General features: G+C 33.8%; 1 protein-coding gene across 1 annotated transcript in view; it reads left to right on the forward strand.

Moving 5' to 3' along the window:
* CBP (sarcoplasmic calcium-binding protein) overlaps positions 1–23,330 on the forward strand; it is a 68,979-nt gene that overhangs the window by 36,961 nt on the left and 8,688 nt on the right. The window contains exons 3-4 of the mRNA XM_072525527.1: positions 12,579–12,746; positions 15,548–15,688. Coding sequence (XP_072381628.1) covers positions 12,579–12,746; positions 15,548–15,688 — 309 coding nt within the window. The remainder of the gene's footprint in view (positions 1–12,578; positions 12,747–15,547; positions 15,689–23,330) is intronic.

The raw sequence follows: 23,330 nt of genomic DNA on the forward strand, positions 1-23,330 counted from the left end.
TTTAGTCTGGAGTTTACACTTCGCACGTTTACAAATGGGCGGACCAAGTTAGGCTGCTGTTTACGATAACACCAAGGTCGTTGTACGAGAATACAGAATCTAATGGTTGCCCATTAACAAAGTACAGCACAAATGGGTTATTTTTACCAATTCAAAGCACTACACATCTTTCCGCATTTAAGGGTAGTAGCCACTGGGAACACCAAGTTTAAATATAGAGTCCAAGTCCACTTGAAGGGTTAGCTGGTTTGTGATTCGATTGGCATATATTTTTGTGTCATAGGCATAGAACGATATTTTAGTTAAAACATAATAAGGAACATCGCTGGTATAAATAGTAAAAAGCAGAGGTTTAAGGACAGAGCCCTGAGGCACTCCACTTTCCACTAACCTGTCTTGTGAGAATAATTCGCCAACTCTAATTCTGCAATGTCGATCTGTCAAGAAACATCTATCCAACGAAGTAAAGTACCGCGAACGCCGAAATGTTCTAGCTTATATAGAAGTCTGCGCTTAGGAACACGGTTAAAGGCTTTAGAGAAATCTAGATAAACAACGTCGACCGGCTGCGAACTGTTAAGCGATGACGTCCAGTCGTTAACACAATGTAGGAAATTGGTTAAAGTAGAGCGACCAAAGACAAATCCATGTTGTGTTGGAATAACATGCTCCTGGAGAAGAAATTTGGTGATCTCGGAAATAATGGCTTCCCTGACTTTGCCAACTACTGGCAGCAAGCTGATAGGACGATAATTGTTGGGATCGAGTTTGTTGCCTTTTTTAAAAATAGGGGCGACGGATGCTAATTTCCAACTAGGGGGTAAGGAATTCTGGATGAAAGAAGTTTGCATAATTAACGTCAAGGGTATTGCAGCGTGTCTGCGCATCTTTTTAACAGTTTGGTGTTAAACCATCTAAACCAAGTGAAGCGGCTGTGCGAAACTTAATTAAGTGTTGTTTGAAATGATCCACTATGAATTCTACTTGTAGATAGCTATCATTCAATTCTTTAGTAAAAACCGTGAAACTGTTAAAGAGAGAGTTTCGGAAGACTCTTTGTCAGAAGAGCATAAAGTCTGGTTGGGTTTTTGAAATAGAGGAATGGAAACTTTAGACATCAAGGAGGATCGTATCTATTTGTAGACTTTTTTAATGTTACCACTTAATAATACTTGTTAATTATGTTTGTAAGTTATTTCAAAATCTGCGGTGCTTTTGGAAATCACTGAAAAGCTCTGTATGTTCCGCTACAGATGTCGTTTGTGATTAATTTGTTTTATTGCTGTTCGATTCATCCAGGGTTTAAAGTTGTTTTTATAAATCTTACGGAAGGCGGTGTTTGTTGAAATTGTATTGTGGACGGTATCGAGAAATGCAGTCCACATTAATGAGGGGTCGTTTAAGTCTGCAAAAATTAAATGCCCGTCGATTTGAGAGACTTCAGTGTCAACTTGAGAAAATTTGGTAGTAGAATATGTTACAATATAATTTTTGCGGGGTAGTATTTGATTGAACTAGATATGAGCCGTAGTAACTGCATGATCTGACTTTTCAATAGAAGAATTGACTTCGAGAGATGAAATCTGATGTTCGTCGTTAATAAGCACTAGATCTAAAGTAAAAGGTTGGTTATTAATTCTTAATCTAGCAGGTTTTGTGATGTGTTGTAAGAGAATCGAATTTACTACAAAGCTTTTACAAATTATGAGCGTTTTTGGCGTTAGATAATGAAGTTATTGGCCAGGTGATCTCTGGGAAATCAAAATCTCCAGTAATGATAAGATTATCGAGAGATGAGAGTTCTTCAAGTTTTGTAAAGAAAACATTATCGTGTGTATACATACTAAATTAAGGCAAAAAGGATTTTTAGTAACAGATAAGTGAATTGCATCTATTCCAGGAATATCTAATAGCTTAATGTTAATTTTGAAAGTTGTAATAATAATATTAGATAAATAAATGCATACACCGCCACCCACACGATTTTCTTTCTCTTCTCAGTAGTATTAGCATTCTAGAGTTTAATTAGATACGGGTAATAGACAAAAGATATTACTTCTTAAGATATTCTATACTTAGACTTGGCACATAAAATGGACGACTTGCAATATAAAATATGTGATTTAATTTGGATACACGTGGATAGGGCAGAATATTTGTTTATATATGGAGAAAAGTAAGAGTTAAACAAGTTATAGGCTTCGGTTTTTTTACTACTACTGTAACCGTTTCAATAAAATCCGATGTAATAAGAGCGGTAATAAAATTATGTTGTTCCCAAACTTCTCTCGTAGCGTTAGCTATTCTTCTTATGACGTCATACCTAACTTGGGCGTAGGTTACTACTCTGTAGAAATCTGTGTTATCAAGTGTGTACAGATGTACGAGACCAGTAACCAGTTCATCAGGTTTTTCCGATGGCTCTCACCAGAAGATCCACTTTTGATCTTGAGGTTTCCAAGAAGTACAAGAAGTGATCTGCAATGACTAGAGGATTGTAAGAAATGGTCGCTTATCACTAGATTTCTTCTTATTTTCGAAAGATATTGACGTCAATCCCTAAAAGGTATCTGAACAAGTTCAAGAAGCTGCCAACAATGACCGGAAGGTTGAATATGGGACAATGACCAACGTGTATAGTGCGTGCATTTCCACGAAAATATACATTGTGTCTTAAAGGAGTGATGGCCAATGACTAGAAGGTGAGTAAACAAGAACAAGAAGTGATGGTCAATAACCAGAGAGATTGGTAGAGTATCACACTTTGTATGTTGAGTGCAGAACATATCGCTTATAGCTTAATTTCTTCTTTTTTTCATAATATTTGTAATTGAGAAACTTGTTAGTGAGTTAAAAAATACATTAGTTGTGTATAAAAAAACTTTTTAACCTTGTCAAATTTTGTTCAGACACAAAACTGTGTGATTGGTTGAGAAACCAATCACAAAAATAATAGTAACGCATCCAACCCCTCTTTTGAACATAATATTTGGCAGGTAAAATATTGGGGTAGATATCTTGGATGAGTGAACTCTTTCTTTAGTGGTAGCGAAGGTCGTATGGTTTAAATATGAATATTATATTAAACTACAAGATACAACAATAAAAAGCTCCAAAACTATATTAAGTACTAACCCCTTATAATACACAATACTTTTTGGGTTTACTATTTTTTAACTTTGTCAGTTCAATTTTAACGGTTCCTCGTGACGTTTGCAATATTATTTTTGTTTTATGGTTAACCATTAATATTATATCCTATACTATCGTGCAAAACCAATTTTTAAATAAGTTGCTGCACTTTACATTGACCTACAATTAATAATTGGCGATATGAACACGATCGGACGTCTGGTGTTAATATTGTACATGTGAAAACAGTTAGGAAGTAATTGGATACTGACATATAAACTACTTTTTATACATTTTATATTGCGAAAGCACCGGATCAGAGATCAGTGAGAAAGGCAGTGTGAGGAATATGTGCAAAAACAAATTAAGAAATTCTCGATAGATAGATAGATAGAAATAATGTTATGATTTACTGGGGATTCATAAAAGAGTTACATATTTACAGATTTATTTGGAAATCATTTCTTTTTCTGTTTCACTAGCATTTTAGTAATTATGAAAGATTGAAATAGTATTTTCATTTGACATTTCACATTGAAGGATAACCTCATTGCAGTGCAGCGAGATTTATATATATATATATATATATATATATATATATATATATATATATATATATATATATATATAAAGCGTATAAAAGCGTGTAAATGCCAGGATCCAGGACTTTTGGGAACTTTTTGCACCTCACCTTTTCAGTCAAATACTGTTTAATCTTCTCCCATCTTCAGCACGGTAGAACAACTTTTAATAAAATTAATATACATTTCTGGATCAATTATGGTGGCACATTTTTTAACTTTTCTTTCTATTTGAGCAAATACTCGAACGAGGGGAAGGAAAGAATGGCCGACTACGGGATATACGAGTTCTATACACTTTATATGAAGTGGAGCACAGCATTGTAGCCAGTATTGAGCCATTCTAACCATTGTGATATTATTATTCTGGTCCCCACAACATTCTGGTCCCCACAACCATCATCCACTAAACGCACTTTCTCTACCCCTTCATCAAAATTAAAGTTTGTCAGTAATAAACAGAGGAAACAATCAAATTTGAACTCCTCTGGTGATCATTATTTGCCCATATAAACGATTTTACTGATTCAGGATTAAGTGGGGACTTAAAATTTCCAGTTACAACTGTAAAATTGTACAAATTTATTTGCATACTAAAAAAACAGACCTGGTCTGGAATATTTGGTAGTGGTAGATTCTTTTGGTAATCAAAGGAAAATATTGCTACTGTACGATTGTCTTCTCTTAATAACTCATAAAACACTTTACTTATACGCAGTTGTGTACGCGCTGTTCTGTTCTATCCTTATTTTTTCCTGTGGGTTTGTAATTTTTTTCATTTTTTCTGAAAATTGGAGACATTGTGAACATACATCAACTTTTGGTGATCCAAAACCAATGTATTGTCGTACAAACATATTTCTGAAGAAGCACTGTCTTACTTTTAGATGTTCCTTCGTTGTATACATCTTCCACAGTTTCGATATATTTAGTTCACAAGGCAAATATCATCTAACAACTGTTTTATTTCTGGCATAATGAGTTTCGTAGCAAGTCATAGATTCAGTGAAATGTGTTATAGCTTGCTTTTTACAAATTAACTTTTGTCAAGTTCTGTCACCTCCTCTTCTTTCTGCTGGCAAAACTCCTGTTTTATGATACTCCTTTAATATCCTTTCAATTCTGTTTTTTTCAATACTCAGTATCGCTACGAATATTTTTTACATACAGGAATTAATCCTCTTAAAGCGTTGATGGTGTACTTTACACTGACTATTTTTGGTTTGTTTAGAACGTTTTCTTTAATTTTCGTACCAGGTCTTTTTGGATTACTTGTTACGCAGTGCTTCAATACAAACATGTCTTGATAGGATTTCGATCGTTTGCTATAAAAGCTTTCGTTGAATTTTCTGATATCGGTCATTGTCACCGAGGACCATTGATGAACTTTAGTGTTATGAGCGCACCTGGAAAATTCAGGAAGGCATCGCCAAGAATACCTAAAAAAGTAAAATGATATAATCCGATCAGTTGTTAAACAAAAACTTCAATGTGAACATACCTTTATATTTTTGCTATTTCTCGTTTCCACTGATCCTTATTTACCAATGGTTTTCGCCCTTTACCAGCTGGACTTGGTTCAATAATAATGTTATTCATGTTTACAATGTTTAATTATTGTTTATTTTCATGAGCACTAATTCATAAGGTATGTTCACCACGTTTGGTCTTAATGTGAGTACAAAGTATGAACGAAATATGAGTTCAATGACAACAGCACAAACACGACAGCACGTGACTAAGAAGTCGCATCCGGATTGGTTTAAAGGCAAATCTCTGCCTTTGCACGTAACAAGTGTACACAAATGAACATAAGGTCTTTTTATGAACATAAGGGTCAGAAAAACGGATTTCTATTAATGTTTATATATGGAATCCATATATCTCATTTCATTTAAAAAATGTCAAATGTCTGGTTTTGCTTTTATATGCTTTATATATTGTTACACTTGTTTTTTTTATTGGCATAGACTAGGTGTCAATCAGCCAGTTACAACATGAAATTACACTTGTTTAAAATAAATTTATTCAAACATCAACTTGTTTACAATACTTTAACACAACGACAACTATAAACTTCAAAATACTATAATACTGTTACACTTCTTGTGTTTATGTACATTTTTTGACATTCCAGACATTACTAGACATTTCGGGATTTTTAGATAACATATCGATCATTCTATTCCTTAATACTACTTATTTTTCGTCAAGGGACTTTTTCTATATTAATAAATCTCACGAAACCGTCGTAACACTGCTTCCTCCTTTATAGTTATTCGCCTAGAATAAATGGTCTATCCGGGACCGATTGAAGCCAACAGGGTGGATCAGTTCCACAGTATAGAGCTAATCTCTTGATATGACCTACCTTGGGTTTACTTCTTGATGAAAACAATGCGGTAGATTATATCGTTTATTTTCTGCAGGACGGTGTACGGGTCTTTTCGTTGAAATTTCGGATTGAAGAGGTTAGACAGGTCGTCGCACGACTATAGAAAAGAAATGGATATTTAATCGCCAACGTGCAGCTTTGCTCATGCCACCCGAAGAAGCAGAAGCTTTTCTCGTCAGTATTTTATAAGTTCAGCGTTGATTGCATTATTTCCCGGGCTTTTGTCGTTTTTTAGATTTACAATTTTCTTTTTGATTTCTTCTAGTTGTGCAAGGAATAAAATTCTTTCATTTTTTGTTTTTATTACTTAATCTTCAGTCACTATGTCTTTTTCTTTTAGTATTTCCTCAAAATGATCTTTCCGTCTTACAAACGTCACCATCAGAAATCAGATTCCTATGTTTATCTTTTATGCTAAGCGTTTTATTCTGTGTTTTTACTATCCGTTTTTTGTAAACCAAAGCAAGAATATACACGCTGCCTAAAAGGGGAATCCAACTGCAGTTCCCAACAGTGGCAGATCTAGACATTTGCCTTTTGGAGAGGGGAACTTCCAATGAAATGAATTAAACAACAATCAAAATAGCGTTGCTAGAATATTTGAATTCGGATATTCAATCAACGGTAATAGGTTTTCTTTAATTTTGGACCTTGTTAAGGGGGAGGGAGTAATTATTTTCCCTCTCCGTGTATCCGTCCCTGATTCCAAAATGATAGGGGAATACCTACAGTGGTAAGAAGTATGTTACAAAATCATAGGGGAGTGCAAAAGAGGAAAAGTAAGAAAATACTAAGCAGTATTTAGGAGTAATAGATCGGTTAGGGCAAAATGTTTGCACCAAACGAAATCAAACACCTGCTGGGAACATAAAACCAAATTACAAGCAAACTTTCATGGATTTTAGTCGTGTTACAGATAACGAAAGAACCAGTACATTAAAAAGAACAAGTACACTAGAAAGAAATAGTACAATCAACAAAAAACGAAATATCATGAAAACGGTTTACCTCAAACGAATTTGAAATGAAACAAGTACTCTGCTCTATCTATTGTTCTTCGTGTTACAAATATGCATAGTAGTTCTTCTTCTTCCTTTGCCCTATCCGTTTCGGACGTTGGCTATTAACAAGGCTATTTTGACTTTGTTTACGGCACCTCTGAATAGTTCGGTCGATGTTAGTCCGAACCATTGTCGCAGGTTATGCATCCATGAGTGTCGTCTTCTTCCCGGTCCCCTCCTACTTTCGATTCTTCCTTGGACTATTAACTGTAGCAGCCGGTACTTAGTATGCCTCATGACATGTCCGAAGTACTCAAGCTTCCGTTTCTTTACGGTGAAGATTATTTCTTTGCTGTTGCCTATTCTCTGCATTACTTCCACGTCAGTGATGTGGTCTGTCCAGGATATCCGAAGAATACGGCGATATATCCACAGCTCAAAGGATTCTAGTTTCTTCAGGGTGGCTTCCGTTGTGGTCCATGCCTCTGCTCCATAGAACAAGACCGGGAAGACATAACACTTGACCAGTCTTAATTTTAGTTCCATTGAGATTTTGCTTGTGAACCACTTTTTCATATTGTTGAGCGCGTTTCGCGCTTTTTCAATTCGTGATCTTATTTCTGTTGACTGGTCCCATTTTGTGTTGACTGTGGTTCCAAGGTATGTGTATGTCTCCACTTGTTCTATTTTTCGATTGTTTAATGTCAATTGCATCGGAGGTTGTTGTGTTCTGCTGATGAGCATGCATTTAGTTTTGGTTGTATTGAGTTCTAAACCATATTCTTGACTTGCTGTGTGTATGCTTTGCATAAGTCTTTGAAGCTCGTTGCAGTCATTTGCGATAATAACTGTGTCATCAGCATGTCTAATATTATTGATTACCTCTCCGTTTACTTTGATACCCTCCGAAACTTCTCCCAGTGCTTCTCTGAAGATTTGTTCAGAGTATATATTGAACAGGAGCGGCGAGAGGACGCATCCCTGTCGTACACCCTTTTTAATATCTATCTTCCCACTGTGTAAGTTGCCCATCTTTATCTCGGCACTTTGGTTCCAATAGAGACTGGTTATTATGCGCAGATCCTTGCCATCAATATGCATCTTCCTGAGCATTTCCATGAGTTTATCATGTTTGACCTTGTCAAACGCCTTGGAGAAGTCGATGAAGCACAAGTGGACGTCCTTGTGCATGTCTCTGCATCTTTGAATTAAAACTTGTAGACTGAAGATCGCCTCTCTTGTGCCCAATGCGCTTCGGAATCCGAACTGTGACTCCGGTATATTTGCTTCGCATTTGTTATATATTCTATTGTGTATGATTTTGGTGAAAACTTTGGTAATGTGATTTATCAAGTAGTTCACTATATCTATTCTCTTTTTCTTCTTCTTTTGGTACCACACTATCATTGTAGCTATAGCGAATTCTTACAATTGTGAACAATGCTCAAACATAATGTTCACACAAAAATCAAATTAAATACTAATACCAAGGTTTCTACTTTATTACCTTTCTCTAGTACTATAAACGTGGTGTTACATTTGAAATATTCGGCAAGAATATATTATTAAATGATTTGAATTTCAATAGCCACAGGTAGTAGACAAATATATAATTCTCAAGGTTGTTTCCTACGTATTAACATAAGACAATCTAATCTTTAAACAACCTTACTAAACGGTCTTTTGAAACTTTATTAATACTGTGGAATTATGTCGGCTGCAAAGAAGGTGCGTTCACCCATAGATATAGATATACGAGTGTATTGTTAAAAATACTCGGCTCCTGATTAGTAGGTATGGTTTATCTGACGGTAGTTCGATGGCCTTCAAAAAAGATTAAATAAAAAACGGAAACGATCCATAGATTATATAAGTAATGATATGATTATGTAACAACTACTCCAGAAGGATGTATGGAAAATTATGACAAAAGGCATAAATTAACGTAATAGGTACTTATTTTCAAAAAGCGATATCAATGACATAAACGAATTCGTATGGACTGTCATATTGACAAGCATCTCCATATTGACTAGTGCTATACACTTTACATACATTTTGCAAGAATCATCCTGAAACACATCCAAGAGAGCGGCGACAATACAAACAAAAAGCGGACTTTGAAGGACTAAATACGGAATCCACGGAATACTTATACAGAAAAGAATATCAGAGAAAATCGCTGGGAACGAAATATTAGAAAACGATAACATCAAGGAAAGCTGAGAAAAATTTTAAAATAACATAATTAACGCAGCAACAGCATCACTTAAGAGAGGAAAGTAACGAACACTAACATATCAAAAACACCATTGTTTGGAGAGGAAGTGAAGACAAAATGTGAAAAAAAGAAGAAAGCGTCTTTACAATACAGAACACAACAAACACAACAGGCATATAACCACTATAAACGAATCAAAAATGAAACGAATACCTTAGTTAGATAAATAAAAAGGAAACACTGACAGAGCTTCTCAAAACAGATGGAACACGACTTCTACGGAACACAAAAAGAAATATGGAGAATGATCAGAGGACAAAGAAAAGAGATGAACGAACTAATAAAAACGAAACACATTCAGAAGGAAACGTGGGTAGACTACTTTCGATCCCTGTTTGCTAAAGGTGACGATGATGAACCACCAACACCAGAGGTGACGACAAACGAAGAAATAAATATTGAGGAGGAAGAGGTAAAGGAAGCATTAAGGAAATTAAAAAATAGAAAATCACCAGGAGAGGACATAATACCGAACGAACTCATAAAGTACGGAGGACCAGATCTGACCAAACAACTATTAAAACTAATCCAAAAAATAATAGAACAAAACAGAATTCCTCAATAATGCAGTTCAAGCGTCCTAATACCTCTTTTCAAAAAGAGATACCAATCGGACCCGGAAAATTACAGAGGAATAATTAATTTATTAAAAACAACACTAAAATTAACAACCAAAGTGATACAAATAAACTTAATGAAATTATAACACTAGCAGAAGAACAACAAGGTTTTAGGTCGGGAAGATCATGCACCGACGCGACGCTATATAATGGGAGAAAAACAACTTAAAATAATCTGCTATGCAGACGACTCAATACTACTCTTTCAAAGTGAAGATGATTTACAATAATGAAACAATATGGAGAAATAAAAATATCGGCAAAGAAATGAAAGGAAGCATTTACAAAACAGTCATCAGATCAATAATGACATACCTACGCGACAGAAACACGACCTGACACAGAGAGGACAAAAAGGGATGTTAGAAACAGCAGAGATAGAAAAATTGACGGTATGACACCATGGGACAGAGCTAGAAATACAGATATTGGACGTAGATGGAAGGTGGAGAACATCAAGAACTGGGTAAGAAATAGAAGAGTATAATGGAACGATCATATAAGCCGAATGACAACAAATAGAGTAGTAAAAACGGCAAGAGACGGTTCCCCAATAGGAAGACGATCAGTAGGAAGACCACGAAAACGATGGAACAACAACTTACTGGAGGCACATTAAAAAACAGACAGAGTAATGTCTACATAAAAAGAAGAAGAAGACGACAATATTCTTATTTTTCTCGATTTTAGTTATCACTGTTTTATTATGTACTCTGTTCATCTAACTGATGTGCAATACCCTTCTGTAATGTCTTGCCTCTAGTGTTTTAAGCATATTCACTATTATATTCCAGGCTTTTATTACGTAGAGTAGTACATAACATCTAGTTTTCTGAACTTTTGTTCCAGATTTATGTCTTATACACAAATAATTCTTGTGTACTTTGGGGAAAGTTGTTCTTTTAAATTGTTACAAACGTTGTTAATTTTATACTCAGATAAATTAAGATGCCAATTGTTTGAAGTGGTCTGATCTTCAACCCTTATTTAAAATAATAAGCTTCGATTGGCTAAAAAGTTTGACATAGGTTCGAACTGATACCTTTCCAAAGAGGAAGAGAGGAATTCGGTGGTTTTTGTGGGAAGCAAGACGTGTGGATCTTGGCGATTCGTTTGATTTGTTTAGGTGCAGAAATCTTAATAAAATAAGTGTTTCTATTAAGAAATATATAGTGGTAATGATATAGTATCAATCGCAGTTAAATACGAATTTATTCTTATATAATGCTATAAATCTCCTGAAATTTGTTGCAATTTATATGGTCAGTGTAGTGTCAATGTTAAATTTTTAAAATGCAGTGCATCAATAACTGTAAGTTACTTGTTACTTAGAAAAGCTTGGGAATTGTTGGATCTTTGGAAAATACAAGATTATATCTTTGTCCATCAGTTGAACTACTATTGAGTATTAGAGAAATTGCATCTTGATAACCACAGTGTCCTTTTGTTTTTGTTTGGAATAAAGATTTTTTTATTTTTTTCATTTCCGAGTTATTGTCTAGAAATCGTCAAAGGTCAAGAAATAATAGTGTTACGGAGAATTAAAACATAAGTGCAGTTGCGGTGAGAGTGGGTGCAGTTGTCCACACCTTTAGTTGAGAAGTGACAGCAGATGAAAAAAGAAGAAAACAATGAAGTTAGAAACAGATTTAATTTTGAGCGTAAAAATAATTTGTGTAATGAGATTTTTGTAAGTTTATTTTAATAACAATAAAGTCTACTAGTGTATCAGTTTTACCCAAGCGAGTTATCAAACCAAGCGATTTACCCCAACAAATAGTGTAAGATTTAAATTAAATTATTAGGTATTTCTCTTAAAACTCGAGTTAAGTCCTGATCAAGTAAATATTAGATTTTTTGTTTTTGTTTTTTTTTTATTTTTGATTAACGGTAACCAGATCTTTACTGATCAAAAGGTATTATTTAATTTTAAATATTATATTTTGTAGAATTGTAAAAGTCCAGTTTTCTTGTATTTTACCACCTAAAAAATTTATAAATTTCTTCATCCCTTTTATTTTTATTTCCATTTCAACCATTTGTTGAAAAAAATTGTTCTTGTTTCAAGCTGATTTATTAATTTCTTTCACTAAAAACAACGACGAGAAAGAAAGATCAGACTGCATAAGCTTTGGAAAGCGTTTAGACTCTTTCCACCGAACATATTTGTTATTTATTTATAGAGTGCATTTATAGAGTGCGTTGAAAATACTTAATCAAAAATTGTAACTTCAATATTTTTTACATTTTTGGCTTTGATAACTTTATTTGTTGTTAAAGATTTAAGATTTCTTAATTTTTTTCCTTCTATTTACAAAAAGTTGAGTGAAGCTCTCTTCCTAGCTTTTTCTTCTTATTTGCGGTAAGTTGTTCTATTGAGCCAAATACCAATTTCAAAAGCTAGTTTCGAAACCACGCACGACTCTCCCCACCAACCAGCTGCTGTTTGCATTATATCAGTTGGTGACATTTCTAGCTAAATCAAAATATAAAAGTTTACACTTTATTGTGAGTGACCTTAGAAGTGATGGAAATTATATCAAATAATAATTTATTGGTTATTTTTAGGGTGAATCAGATTTTTGGAGAAGAAAAATCAGAACCTTCCATGGAATCCTCGACTTAAATAAGGATGGCGTTATTTCTTTTGACGACTTTAAACTGCTCAGTGATCGGTTTATTAATCTAGGTCATTTACGTGCAGAACAAGTGAAAAAATTTCAGGATGTTCTTAAGGTAAGGTTTTTAACATTATTTTCATATAAGTTGAGTCGATTAGTGGTTTAGAGATGCCTTATCTATTGTTCTTAAACTATTTTGTAGGATAGAAATTCACCTTCTTGCAGAGTCTATAGAGAATTTTCCTCTACTTGGGGCCAGAATCCTGTTTTTCTGTTTTCGCTCAAGCAGCAATGGGAGCACATTTGATGGTGGATCCAACAGTTTTGTAGGTTGAATTTACCGCTTATGGATCCCTCGTTTTCTTAGCCTGTTCAAAATTTGTGCAATCTCAATATCTAAATTGAGAGTTCTTGTTAAATGCATTCCCAAGTATGAGACTGATGATTGAAAATCCAGCAGGATTTTCAGGAGAAGGAGCAATTGGGATTGAGTGAAACTCTCCAGTTAGAACATCATAATAAATACCGCTGGATCCCTGTCCACGGTCATGAGTGCTGTGTTGTCGGCAGATATGTGTTACTTGGGTATCGAAGTGAAGACAGGGAACGAGGTGTAACCAGGTCTGAATCCAAATTAGACTTATGGAATGATATTGTGGACATTTAGGAACTCTACGAGTCTTTCCTTTAGGAGTTTCTAGTAGATCTTGCCCTTGCCTAGATTTTTTAGCTGTGATATGGGTCTGTAGGATTCAGGATCAGTCCTGGGTTTACCTTTTTTGAGTATCATGATTATATTTGCTGTTTTCCAAGAAGAAAGAAAATAACCAAGTTTCAGACCTGCATAGACTGTAGTTGTGATTAGTTGGAATATACTCAACTGACGATTTTTAAGACATCTGTAGTGGATTCTACTCAGACTTCTTCTTCTTAAAGTGCCTATCCGTTCCGGATGTTGGCGATCATCACGGCTATCTTTACTTTATTTATTGCAGCGCGAAACAGTTCAGTGGTAGTCGTGTTATACCACTTTCGTAAATTTTGAAGCCAGGAAATGCGTCTTCTTCCCGGTCCTCTCTTACCATTTACTTTCCCTTGGAGAATCAGCTGGAGAAGGCCGTAACGTTCTGGATTTCTAATTACATGTCCTAGATATTCCAACTTTTTAGTTTTGACGGTCATGAGAATTTCACATTCTTTCCCCATTCTACGCAGGACCTCCACATTAGTAACTCTGTCAACCCAGGATATACGTAAGATGCGCCTATAACACCACATTTCGAAAGCTTCGAGCCGATTCATAGATGCAACAGTCAGTGTCCATGCTTCCATTCCGTAGAGCAGAACTGTGAATATGTAGCAGTTCAATAGACGGCATTTTGTTTTTAATGATATGTCTCGACTGTTGAAAATGGTTCTCATTCTAACGAATGCTGCTTTTGCTTTTATTATTCGCTGTTTAATTTCTGTTGAGTGGTCCCATTGGCTATTTAAATTGGTGCCTAGATATGTATATTGCTCGACTCTTTCGATATTCTGTTGGTTGATTGTAAGTTGAGCGTTTAGTATTGGTTTTTTACTAATGTGTCATAAATTTGGTTTTCTTTATGTTAAGAGCTAGTCCGTATCTGTTGCTGACTTCTGTTATGCGATTTGTTAATATCTGTAAGTCATTCAGATTATCGGCAAAAACTATAGTGTCATCTGCATATCTAATGTTATTCAACCATTCACCGTTTATTAGTATTCCTTTCGCACAACCGTCTAAAGCTTCCTTAAATACCCATTCAGAATAAATGTTGAACAACAATGGAGACAAAATACAGCCCTGTCGTACTCCACGTTCTATTGCAATTTTATCAGTTAACTGGTCTTCTATTTTGATTTTGGTCGTTTGATTGTAGTAAATGTTTCTGATAATTCTAAGATCTTTGTTGTCAATTCCAATTTCTTGCATTAGAGTCATTAATTTGTCATGTTTTACTCTGTCAAATGCCTTCTGGTAATCTATAAAGCATACGTATATGTCTCAATTCACATCCCTGCATCTCTGAAATAACACCTGTACAGCAAAAAGGGCCTCCCGTGTGGCTGTCCAGATAGCCACACGGGAAGTGTGGCTATGTTCACGGGAAGAATAGATCTCCCTGTCTACTCAGACAGGGAGATCTATTTCTTCCAAGCTACATAGTTAGTAGCGTTTTGATCGACAGAGGCAGTGATTAAGGGATCAATGTCCTCTGCGTCCTGTTATCTCTCACCTAGTTTCAGTGCGAATTTATAATACTCTAGTAGCGGAAGAAGTAGTGAGAAAAAGATCTGGAAGAAACAGTGTGCGGTGCGCGTTAGCAGCTTCTGACCTACCTAGTAGCTAACGCTAGAAAGATTCGTTACAACCGAATATTTCGAAAATCTAATTGTGTCAAAACAGACGCCGTCCACACAGCACCGACAACTTATCGTAAAATACGTAGACAAAACAGAGACTCTTTGATTTTTACCGACTCGTGACAAAATCTTCGGATTTTGAAACAAAAAAAAAACAAATATGTCGCAAAAATGTATTAAATTTGTCGCCATTTTGTTGCGAAACTTTGCGAAATGTTTTTGTTTTGTCTTTGTTTTATCGACTTTGTATTGTTATTGAACATAGATCTATGGAAAAAATCAGAGTAAATAAGAACACTATGTAGTGGATGCGTATCATGCTGTATTCAAACATGGAATACTTCACGCTAAACTAAACAGTGTTGGTCGGTGGCGCATGCGTATTTAATATGCACTAACGTTACCCTAGTTATTTAAAGCCACATATCGTATTCTAAATTGTATGTTCAGCTAAGATTAAAACGTGTTAAAACCTTCATTTCATTCACCAATGTACGTGTGTATATTTATTGATTTTTATTTTTTTAGAATCTTTGGGAGAAACAGTTTGGAGAAATATCCCCCTATAACCTAGTCTCAGTGGAAAGATATTTAGAAAATATGCACCACGTGCTCAATGATAAAAGACTGGTCAGGAAGGCGCATTCCTTTTTGCCTTACTTATTTAAGGTAAATACCGAACAACAAAAAAAAAATTCTAATTAGAGTAGGCTATAAGTTTAAATGTTATGGGAAAGTATGTTAATCACTACCACATGACATTTGTAGAAAAAAATAGTCATCTCCAAATATAACTAAATAAACAATAAATAATTAATTTAATATGCAATTGATTATACAAATTTACATTAAAATGTCATTGTGTGGAAGTGGCTAAAAATTTTATACAAACTAAAAGCCTAATCTAATAAGATATTTTCTTGGTGGCTCTATAATACATGTTTATAGTTTATGTCGTGTGATTGTAAGTGTGGAGTCCTATAAATTTGAGAAATACTAGAAATACATAACAAGTCTACTGGATATCTGGGAACAGGATAAAACGCCAGAATAAAAATAACAGGATAAAATCCCAGTCTTATGTACAAAATACGAGACATTCAGAAAATAAAGAGGCACTTTATTATTTGCTGTTATATATAAAGTCCTCACGAAATTTGTGAAAAATATTCGCTAACTTTCTAAACAAATATATCGAGAAATATCGAACAGTAAAGATTGGTATATCAACCATAAACCAAATTCTTATATCTAAAATGATTCAAAGCTCATAAGAAATTGTTAAATTTGAATTATATCTTTATCGACCACAAGCTAGCTTACGATTTAATTAACAGAAAATAACAAGAAAACAACTATAGATAAAGTCACGTTGAGATGGCAGTGTACGGATATAGGATAACAGCGTTGCCATTGCCAATTCTACTGCCATTGTAAGTTTTGCTACTTTTGTAAAATAAGCAGGGCCAAACTCACGGTAAACTAAGATATGTTTAGGTAAGCTAAAGTTGTTAATAGAAAATTCGTGAATGAAATAAATGGTAATAATTCCTAAAATGCTTTTATACATAATACCGCAGTTAATAGGGAAAAAAATATGAAAAATATTCTACAGGTTTTTTAATGTTCTAAACGGTAGATAAGGGATAACTGATGATAATTCCTTGAAGAATTACAGCCAATTTTGCTTTGTTTATTTTTTAAAGAAAGATGAAGTTTGGAAAAAATCATTTTTTTGTCTATTTTGTTCCTCGTGCATTTTAGGGAAAGATGTTTCAAATAAATGTTGCAGATCTTAAACAGTTTTTTAATTTTTTAGTTTGTAAATTAAAATACATAAACAAATGACTGAGATAATTGCAAAAAACCCCTAATTGAGGCCCCTAGAACACAAGGGTGTAAGTGCAGTTGCTTATCACTTAGCAACTGATATCTAACAACAGGCACGTACTTTTGGCTTCAAACTTTCTACATTAACAACAATAACACCATCAAAAATTACATGTCATTGAAAACATGCTGAAAACTGAAAAATTGCTACCTAGGTTTTTAAATTTATATCGAACTTTGAACAAAGATTTTTCAAAACTTTGTTTTTGGTACTTACACCCCTTGTGTTCTAGGGGCCTCAATTGTGCACTAATTTATTAAATGTTCATAACTTTATTTTTTGCATAATGACGTCTAATATAACTACTTGAAATTATGTCGATTAATGAGTTATTTAAGTGTGCTACATTTCAACCAGATCAACTAAATATTTTATTACCTTTACTGAGAAAAGAATACCCCCGAAAAACAATTTTCAATCATCTTCATTTTCATAATCTAGTTCATCTTCAGAGTCATCGTTTAATGAAATTCTAATAGGTTCAATGTCATCTTGAATGTTGTCTACTGTCCAAAAATTATTCTCCAATTTTATAACATGGTTGACGTAATTTTTCCAATGTCCATTGTTCTGTACTTTATCATAACCTTCATAAATCAATGTTTTAACGTCGTTTTGTTTGAAACTTGAATTCTTAGAGAACACGTACCGTTTCACTTCACTCCACACCATTTCTATTGGGTTCAGTTCACAGTGATAAGGCGGAAGTCTTAAGATATGTACATCTACGCGGCATTGTTCGTCACTGTGATTCCTGTATTTTTCACCAATACAATCAATTTTGTATTTGTCATAAATATTTTTAAATACATTAGCAGTTTCCAGAAGTTCATTTTTTAAGTAATCTTCTTCAAAATAAATGTCCTTTTCATAGAGCCACTCCTTAATTTGACGTTTCACCCAATATTGTTTGGGAAAATTTAATTTCCTAGAGTGATAAGATGCATTGTCCAAGATAATGACATTCTTTTTATTTTTTGGGAGATTCGGTATTAACATCTCTTCAAACCATTTTTCAAATAGATCTCCGTCCATCTCTTCATGGTAATCTTCAGCACCTTTTTTGGCAAGAAAAGTGATGTCAGCACCTTCAACAAATCCGTCTTTGTTTCCTGCATGGACTAAAACAAATCTTGGTCCTTTTCCGGTCGGAGTTTTTAAACCTGTGGTAAGTCCATTTACGAAAGCCTGTCGGCTATTTTTTATTGTTGTATCTTGCCATACTTGCCCATTGGTTATTCCAGTATTAACCCATGATTCGTCCATATAAATGATATTGGCTCCTTCGTTCCTCAGTTTCTTTATTTCCCGGAGATAGTGACGCCTCCAAGCGACTATTTCTTGTTTTTCTATTAATATTGAATTTCTACCTTGTTTGCCATATATAAAACCCATGTCGTGCAATAGTCTTCTCAACGTACTCTTGGAAAAATTCGGAAGATGCTCCATTTGCTTAATTTTTTCTAGTACTACGTCAAGGGTTGGAGGAATATTGTCCATAAAAAAACCGTGCACTACTTGTCTTATTCTAGACCGAGTTGCTTCATCATATCTATTCTCACGACTATTCAAATAACCGGTTCTTTTTTTTCTTATAGGAGTTACGAGTGGACCATTTTTACTTTCACTTCTATATCGGAATATCGTTCGCTCAGAGACTCCAGTCATAGCAGAAACTTCCCGCACTATTGTTGATACACTTTTATCATTATTACTGTTTGATAAATAGTTAAAAACATTTAACACTATTTTTTTGCATTCACTATTTAACAAATTACCGTTTTTGAATTTTATTACACTCGCGGCCATTTTGACACTGACACGACACAAACGTCTGATATCAACTGAAAATTCTTTTAATGACTCTCAAGTATTTACCTGAATTTATAATTGCTGGGATTAGACAATAATTTTGAATTTATAAATAGGTATATTTTTTTAATTCTAAATTATTTTTTAATGTCTGTAACTGTAAATGCAGGTAGAGAAAGTGTGTCATTAAAAGGACATTAAGATCAAAAACGGATTATACAAATAATTATTTCATTTCCACGAATTGTAAACAATTTTGAACAGAAGATATAATTCCGAAAAGACCAGATTTCCGAAATATAACTTTCTATTTTTAAAATACCAACAGAAAAATTATATAATTAAAAAAATGTAGTATTTTTCCGTTTCACATTCATAAATATTTCCGAAATTATAATTCTTTTATAGGAGCCGGCCCATAACGTACGATTGTAGGTACGATTAAAAACTGACAACAATGTAGTTATTTCTGGCATATAGAAAGTACAGGCCTATCTCTGGAACGCTGTCATCTGAATGTGAATTTATCTATAGAAATTATAGCAGAACATTTTAAACATTGAGAAATTGTTTTGCTGTAAGAAATATTGAAAAACAGCCTTTTGCTGTACGAATAGAAGATAAACGAAAACTTACAAATAAATGTTTCTAATTATCACTTTTTAAATGCGAAATATTTTAATAATTAATTGTTAAAAACTGATAAAAGTACAAATTTATTTATTTTCCGGAGTTATAATTACCACGTGGTAAATCATGTCTTGGATGATTTCACACGCATCTTATAGAGAGCATTAAGATATCGTTCGCTCACGAAACGAAAATTCTAATTACAATATTCGCACGACTCAATTGGATAGGGAATGCCATATTCTCAATGTTCACCAAATAAATATTTGTACATAAATATACCTTCTGAATATATAACTAGATTTGGATGATGCTATATGTTAATTTTTTAGAGAAATAGTCACAGACATACAATTTTTATGTCGCTACCTACTAGTAGGTAAACGTATTAAAAAGAAATGGGGCTATGAAAATAACAAGTTCTCAGAACAACCGTTATAAATTAATTACAATGATAAAAATAATATCAGAAAATCTCAATATTAAAGAAGCTTGAATTAAATGAAGTATGAGAAGAATGTCAAGCACCATTCAAAGGATTGAAAGATGTTTAAGAAAGATAAGTGACAGAAGTGCTAGAAGCATTCATAGATACTCGGAAAATAGCATCTGTTGTAAACATTGTAATCGAAAGAAATATGTGTAGAAAAGCAGTAGAAAAATTTTACGCCATGAATCGCTCTGGTCATCAGCGCTGTATTATATATTCATTTTGAATTTTAATTATGTAGGTGCGGCCTCTCGAGAGGTGATACATTGTAACGATAAGACTAACAAAGAGAATTGAAATACTGTTATAAAAATAATACCTCAATCAACCATGGGAGCTTATCGTCTATGCTTCGCCTAGCTCAGTATCTCAACTGTGAGTCCGTCTTCTCTTAAACTACGAATCAAACCTGAACCCTTAGCTGATAGCAAATAAAACAAATTTTAACTAATCATATTTATTAAAAACAGGAAACAATCAACCCTGCCAATGCTTAACAATGAATTAGTGAGAATGATACTTATGGCATTGATGACATCAATGGGCTGCTTGTGTGGCCTCCCAATAAGACGTTAGGTCCTCCGGAGAACTGCAGTTATACTATGTGAGTTTAGCCTCCCAATTAAGTGGTTAGGTCCTACAATGGAATACCAAGACAAATTCTTGAATGGCCACCAAGAGGTAGGCGAAGACCAGAAAGGCCTAGAAGAAGTTGGAGAGAAGGAGTTGATAAAGAAATCAGAGAAAGACAACTGGAGGACGATCTACGGAACGATAGAATGAGATGGAGATTGGAAATCGGAAGACGCCGAAGAACGTTGTAAACCGACATTATATATATATATATATATATATATATATATATATATATATATATATATATATATATATATATATATATATAGGTCCTACAATGGTCAATAAATTTTCATAATACGGCCAATAAACCGTGAATATGGTTAATTAATTCTTGAATATGGTCAATAAAATCGTCAATAAGCCAGCCAATAAACCCAAGAGAATGTTGCAGACCATAAAATGAAGCTTATAATAATTTTTGCCTTCTTTTTATAAATTTTAATTATAGACAAAAAAAACATATCCCACTATGTCAGAAAAGCTGATTGACAGAATGTAGGTGGGATACTGAAATGAAGTTAGCACAGATGTCATAGGATGTATATCTATGATGGAACTAGCTTTTCTGTCAAGATAGAAAAGCATATTTAGTCTACCGGACAGAAAGAGAGAAGGCAAATATTTATTCTACCGGAAAGAAAGAGAAAGAAAAGAAAGACAGAGGGCGCCAACTACTTTTTGAAGAAAAAATAGTAAAAACTAAACTGGAGATAAAGGAATTATTAAATTAATAAAGAAATTAAAATAAAATAATTATTTAAATATACATTAATAAAGATGTGACGTTTATAACGTTACAACATATCTTCTATCTGCTAATTTTTAAGTGATTGTCAGAACAAATTTTCACAAAGAGGTTGTCAAATCTGATTTAGGACTCTGATATTTCAACACCTATTAAGCTTCTTCAAAGTAGAGGGGCTGAGATTAATATTATTATTAAGAATTCATCATGAAAGTAGAGAAAACTCACACGTTAATGTGGACTTACTTCTTAAAAAGATATAAATATAATCTATCGCACAATGTATGAAACACATTGTTGTGGTATTAAAATAAAAATACATACAATACCTTAGTAGAATATTAAGAAATGGCAATACCAATACAGAAATATCACATCTTACATCGGTTCGCACAGCTTCAAAAGAATTTGAAGCGGTAAGATTTATTTTTTAAGATTGGGAAAAAGAGAAATAACCAGTTTTTGTATATTCTTTTCATATTCGGCTCTTGGAGCCACTTTTTTAATCTTCCCTTATTCAAAAAGCACTGTGCACCAACAAACACCTTCAATTTGGAAAAATATGGTACTTAAAATTACAAGTTGCTAGATATGGAGATAGGAGAACCAATGTGGATCTTTGCAGCTGAACATCACTTAATCGTGCTAAACACATTTTACAAACTACCACCTAAAGTATATTCGTTTACCAAATTCCCATCAGTAAACATGAGCACGTGTTGATATTCGCCGTCTCATTCGTCAAGAGGCTATAAAAATTAATTTATTACCGTAAGCGAGACATATTCTCATGTTACAGATCCTAACTTGCCATCATTTTAAATTCAAATTGTATCGTGTTGATTTTTAAGTTAATTATATTGTGTTATATTTATGTTATAGTTATTGTTAAGTTATTTACTGGTCGTGTTATTTTTTAGAGTTTAGTTTAATTGTGATATAATGATTAAATTTCAAGAAATTCTTACACTAACAGTTTCAAAAGTAAATATTTTTAAAAATCATATGATACATAGGTCGTAAATCAGTACGACCCTGTTTGGCTTACACGTGGTTATGTTGACGATTGGGAATTTGTAGAATGAATAGGGTTTAGACGCCTGCATACGTGGAAATTACCTAGAGACAACGGAGAAGACGTTATTATAAGAAACCAAATAGACTATATACTTGTTAACAAAAGATATCGAAATAGTTTCAACAGTGTTAAAACCTACCCAGGCGCTGATATTCAATCTGACCACAATCCTTTAGTGGGCGTGTGTAGAACCAAGTTAAAGAAAACATGCGAAAAAACTGTAAAAAAACTTGACATGCGAAAATTGAAATGTAGTGAAGTAAAAGAAATAGTCAGCAAAACAATAAATAGAAAATTTAAAGAAATCGATAATACAACGGAAAGCACAGAAGAGAAGATAGAATCCCTTAATAAAACGATAGACGACATTAAAGACAATTTTATGAAGAACGACGAGGGTAAGAATAAGACATGGATGACGACAGAGATTCTGCAGCTGATAGAAGAAGGAAGGAAAAAACAAGAACAATAACTCTATGTATAAAACATTACAACGAGATATACAGAAAAAGATTAGAGAAGAAAAACAGAAAGAACTGGAGAAAAAATGCCAAGAAATCGAAATTCTACAAAGTAAATACGACGACTTCAACGTGCATAAAAAGGCAAGAGGCATTACAGGCAAATGTAAAAACAGAAGAGTAAGTAAACTGGTTAATGACAACCGAGAGGTAAGCGTGGACAAATTTAGGCTAATGAGTCTAATAAACCATACACTAAAACTTTTTCTTAAAATTATACATCGCAGAATATACAAACTATGCGAAGAGAGAATACAAGACACACAGTTTGGATTCATGAAAGGCGTAGGTACGAGAGATGCACTGTTTAGTCTACAGGTATTATTCCAAAGATGCAGAGATATGACTTGCGATATCTACACCTGCTTTGTGGACCACCAAAAAGCATTTGACACAGTTCAACACCGAAAAATGATGGATGTTTTAACAAAAGCCGAAATAGATGATAAAGACCGACGTATAATACAAAATTTATACTGGAACCAATCAGCCACAATAAGAACAA

This window comes from Diabrotica undecimpunctata, chromosome 3, assembly GCF_040954645.1.
Source record: "Diabrotica undecimpunctata isolate CICGRU chromosome 3, icDiaUnde3, whole genome shotgun sequence".
NCBI classification, from domain to species: Eukaryota; Metazoa; Arthropoda; class Insecta; order Coleoptera; family Chrysomelidae; genus Diabrotica; species Diabrotica undecimpunctata.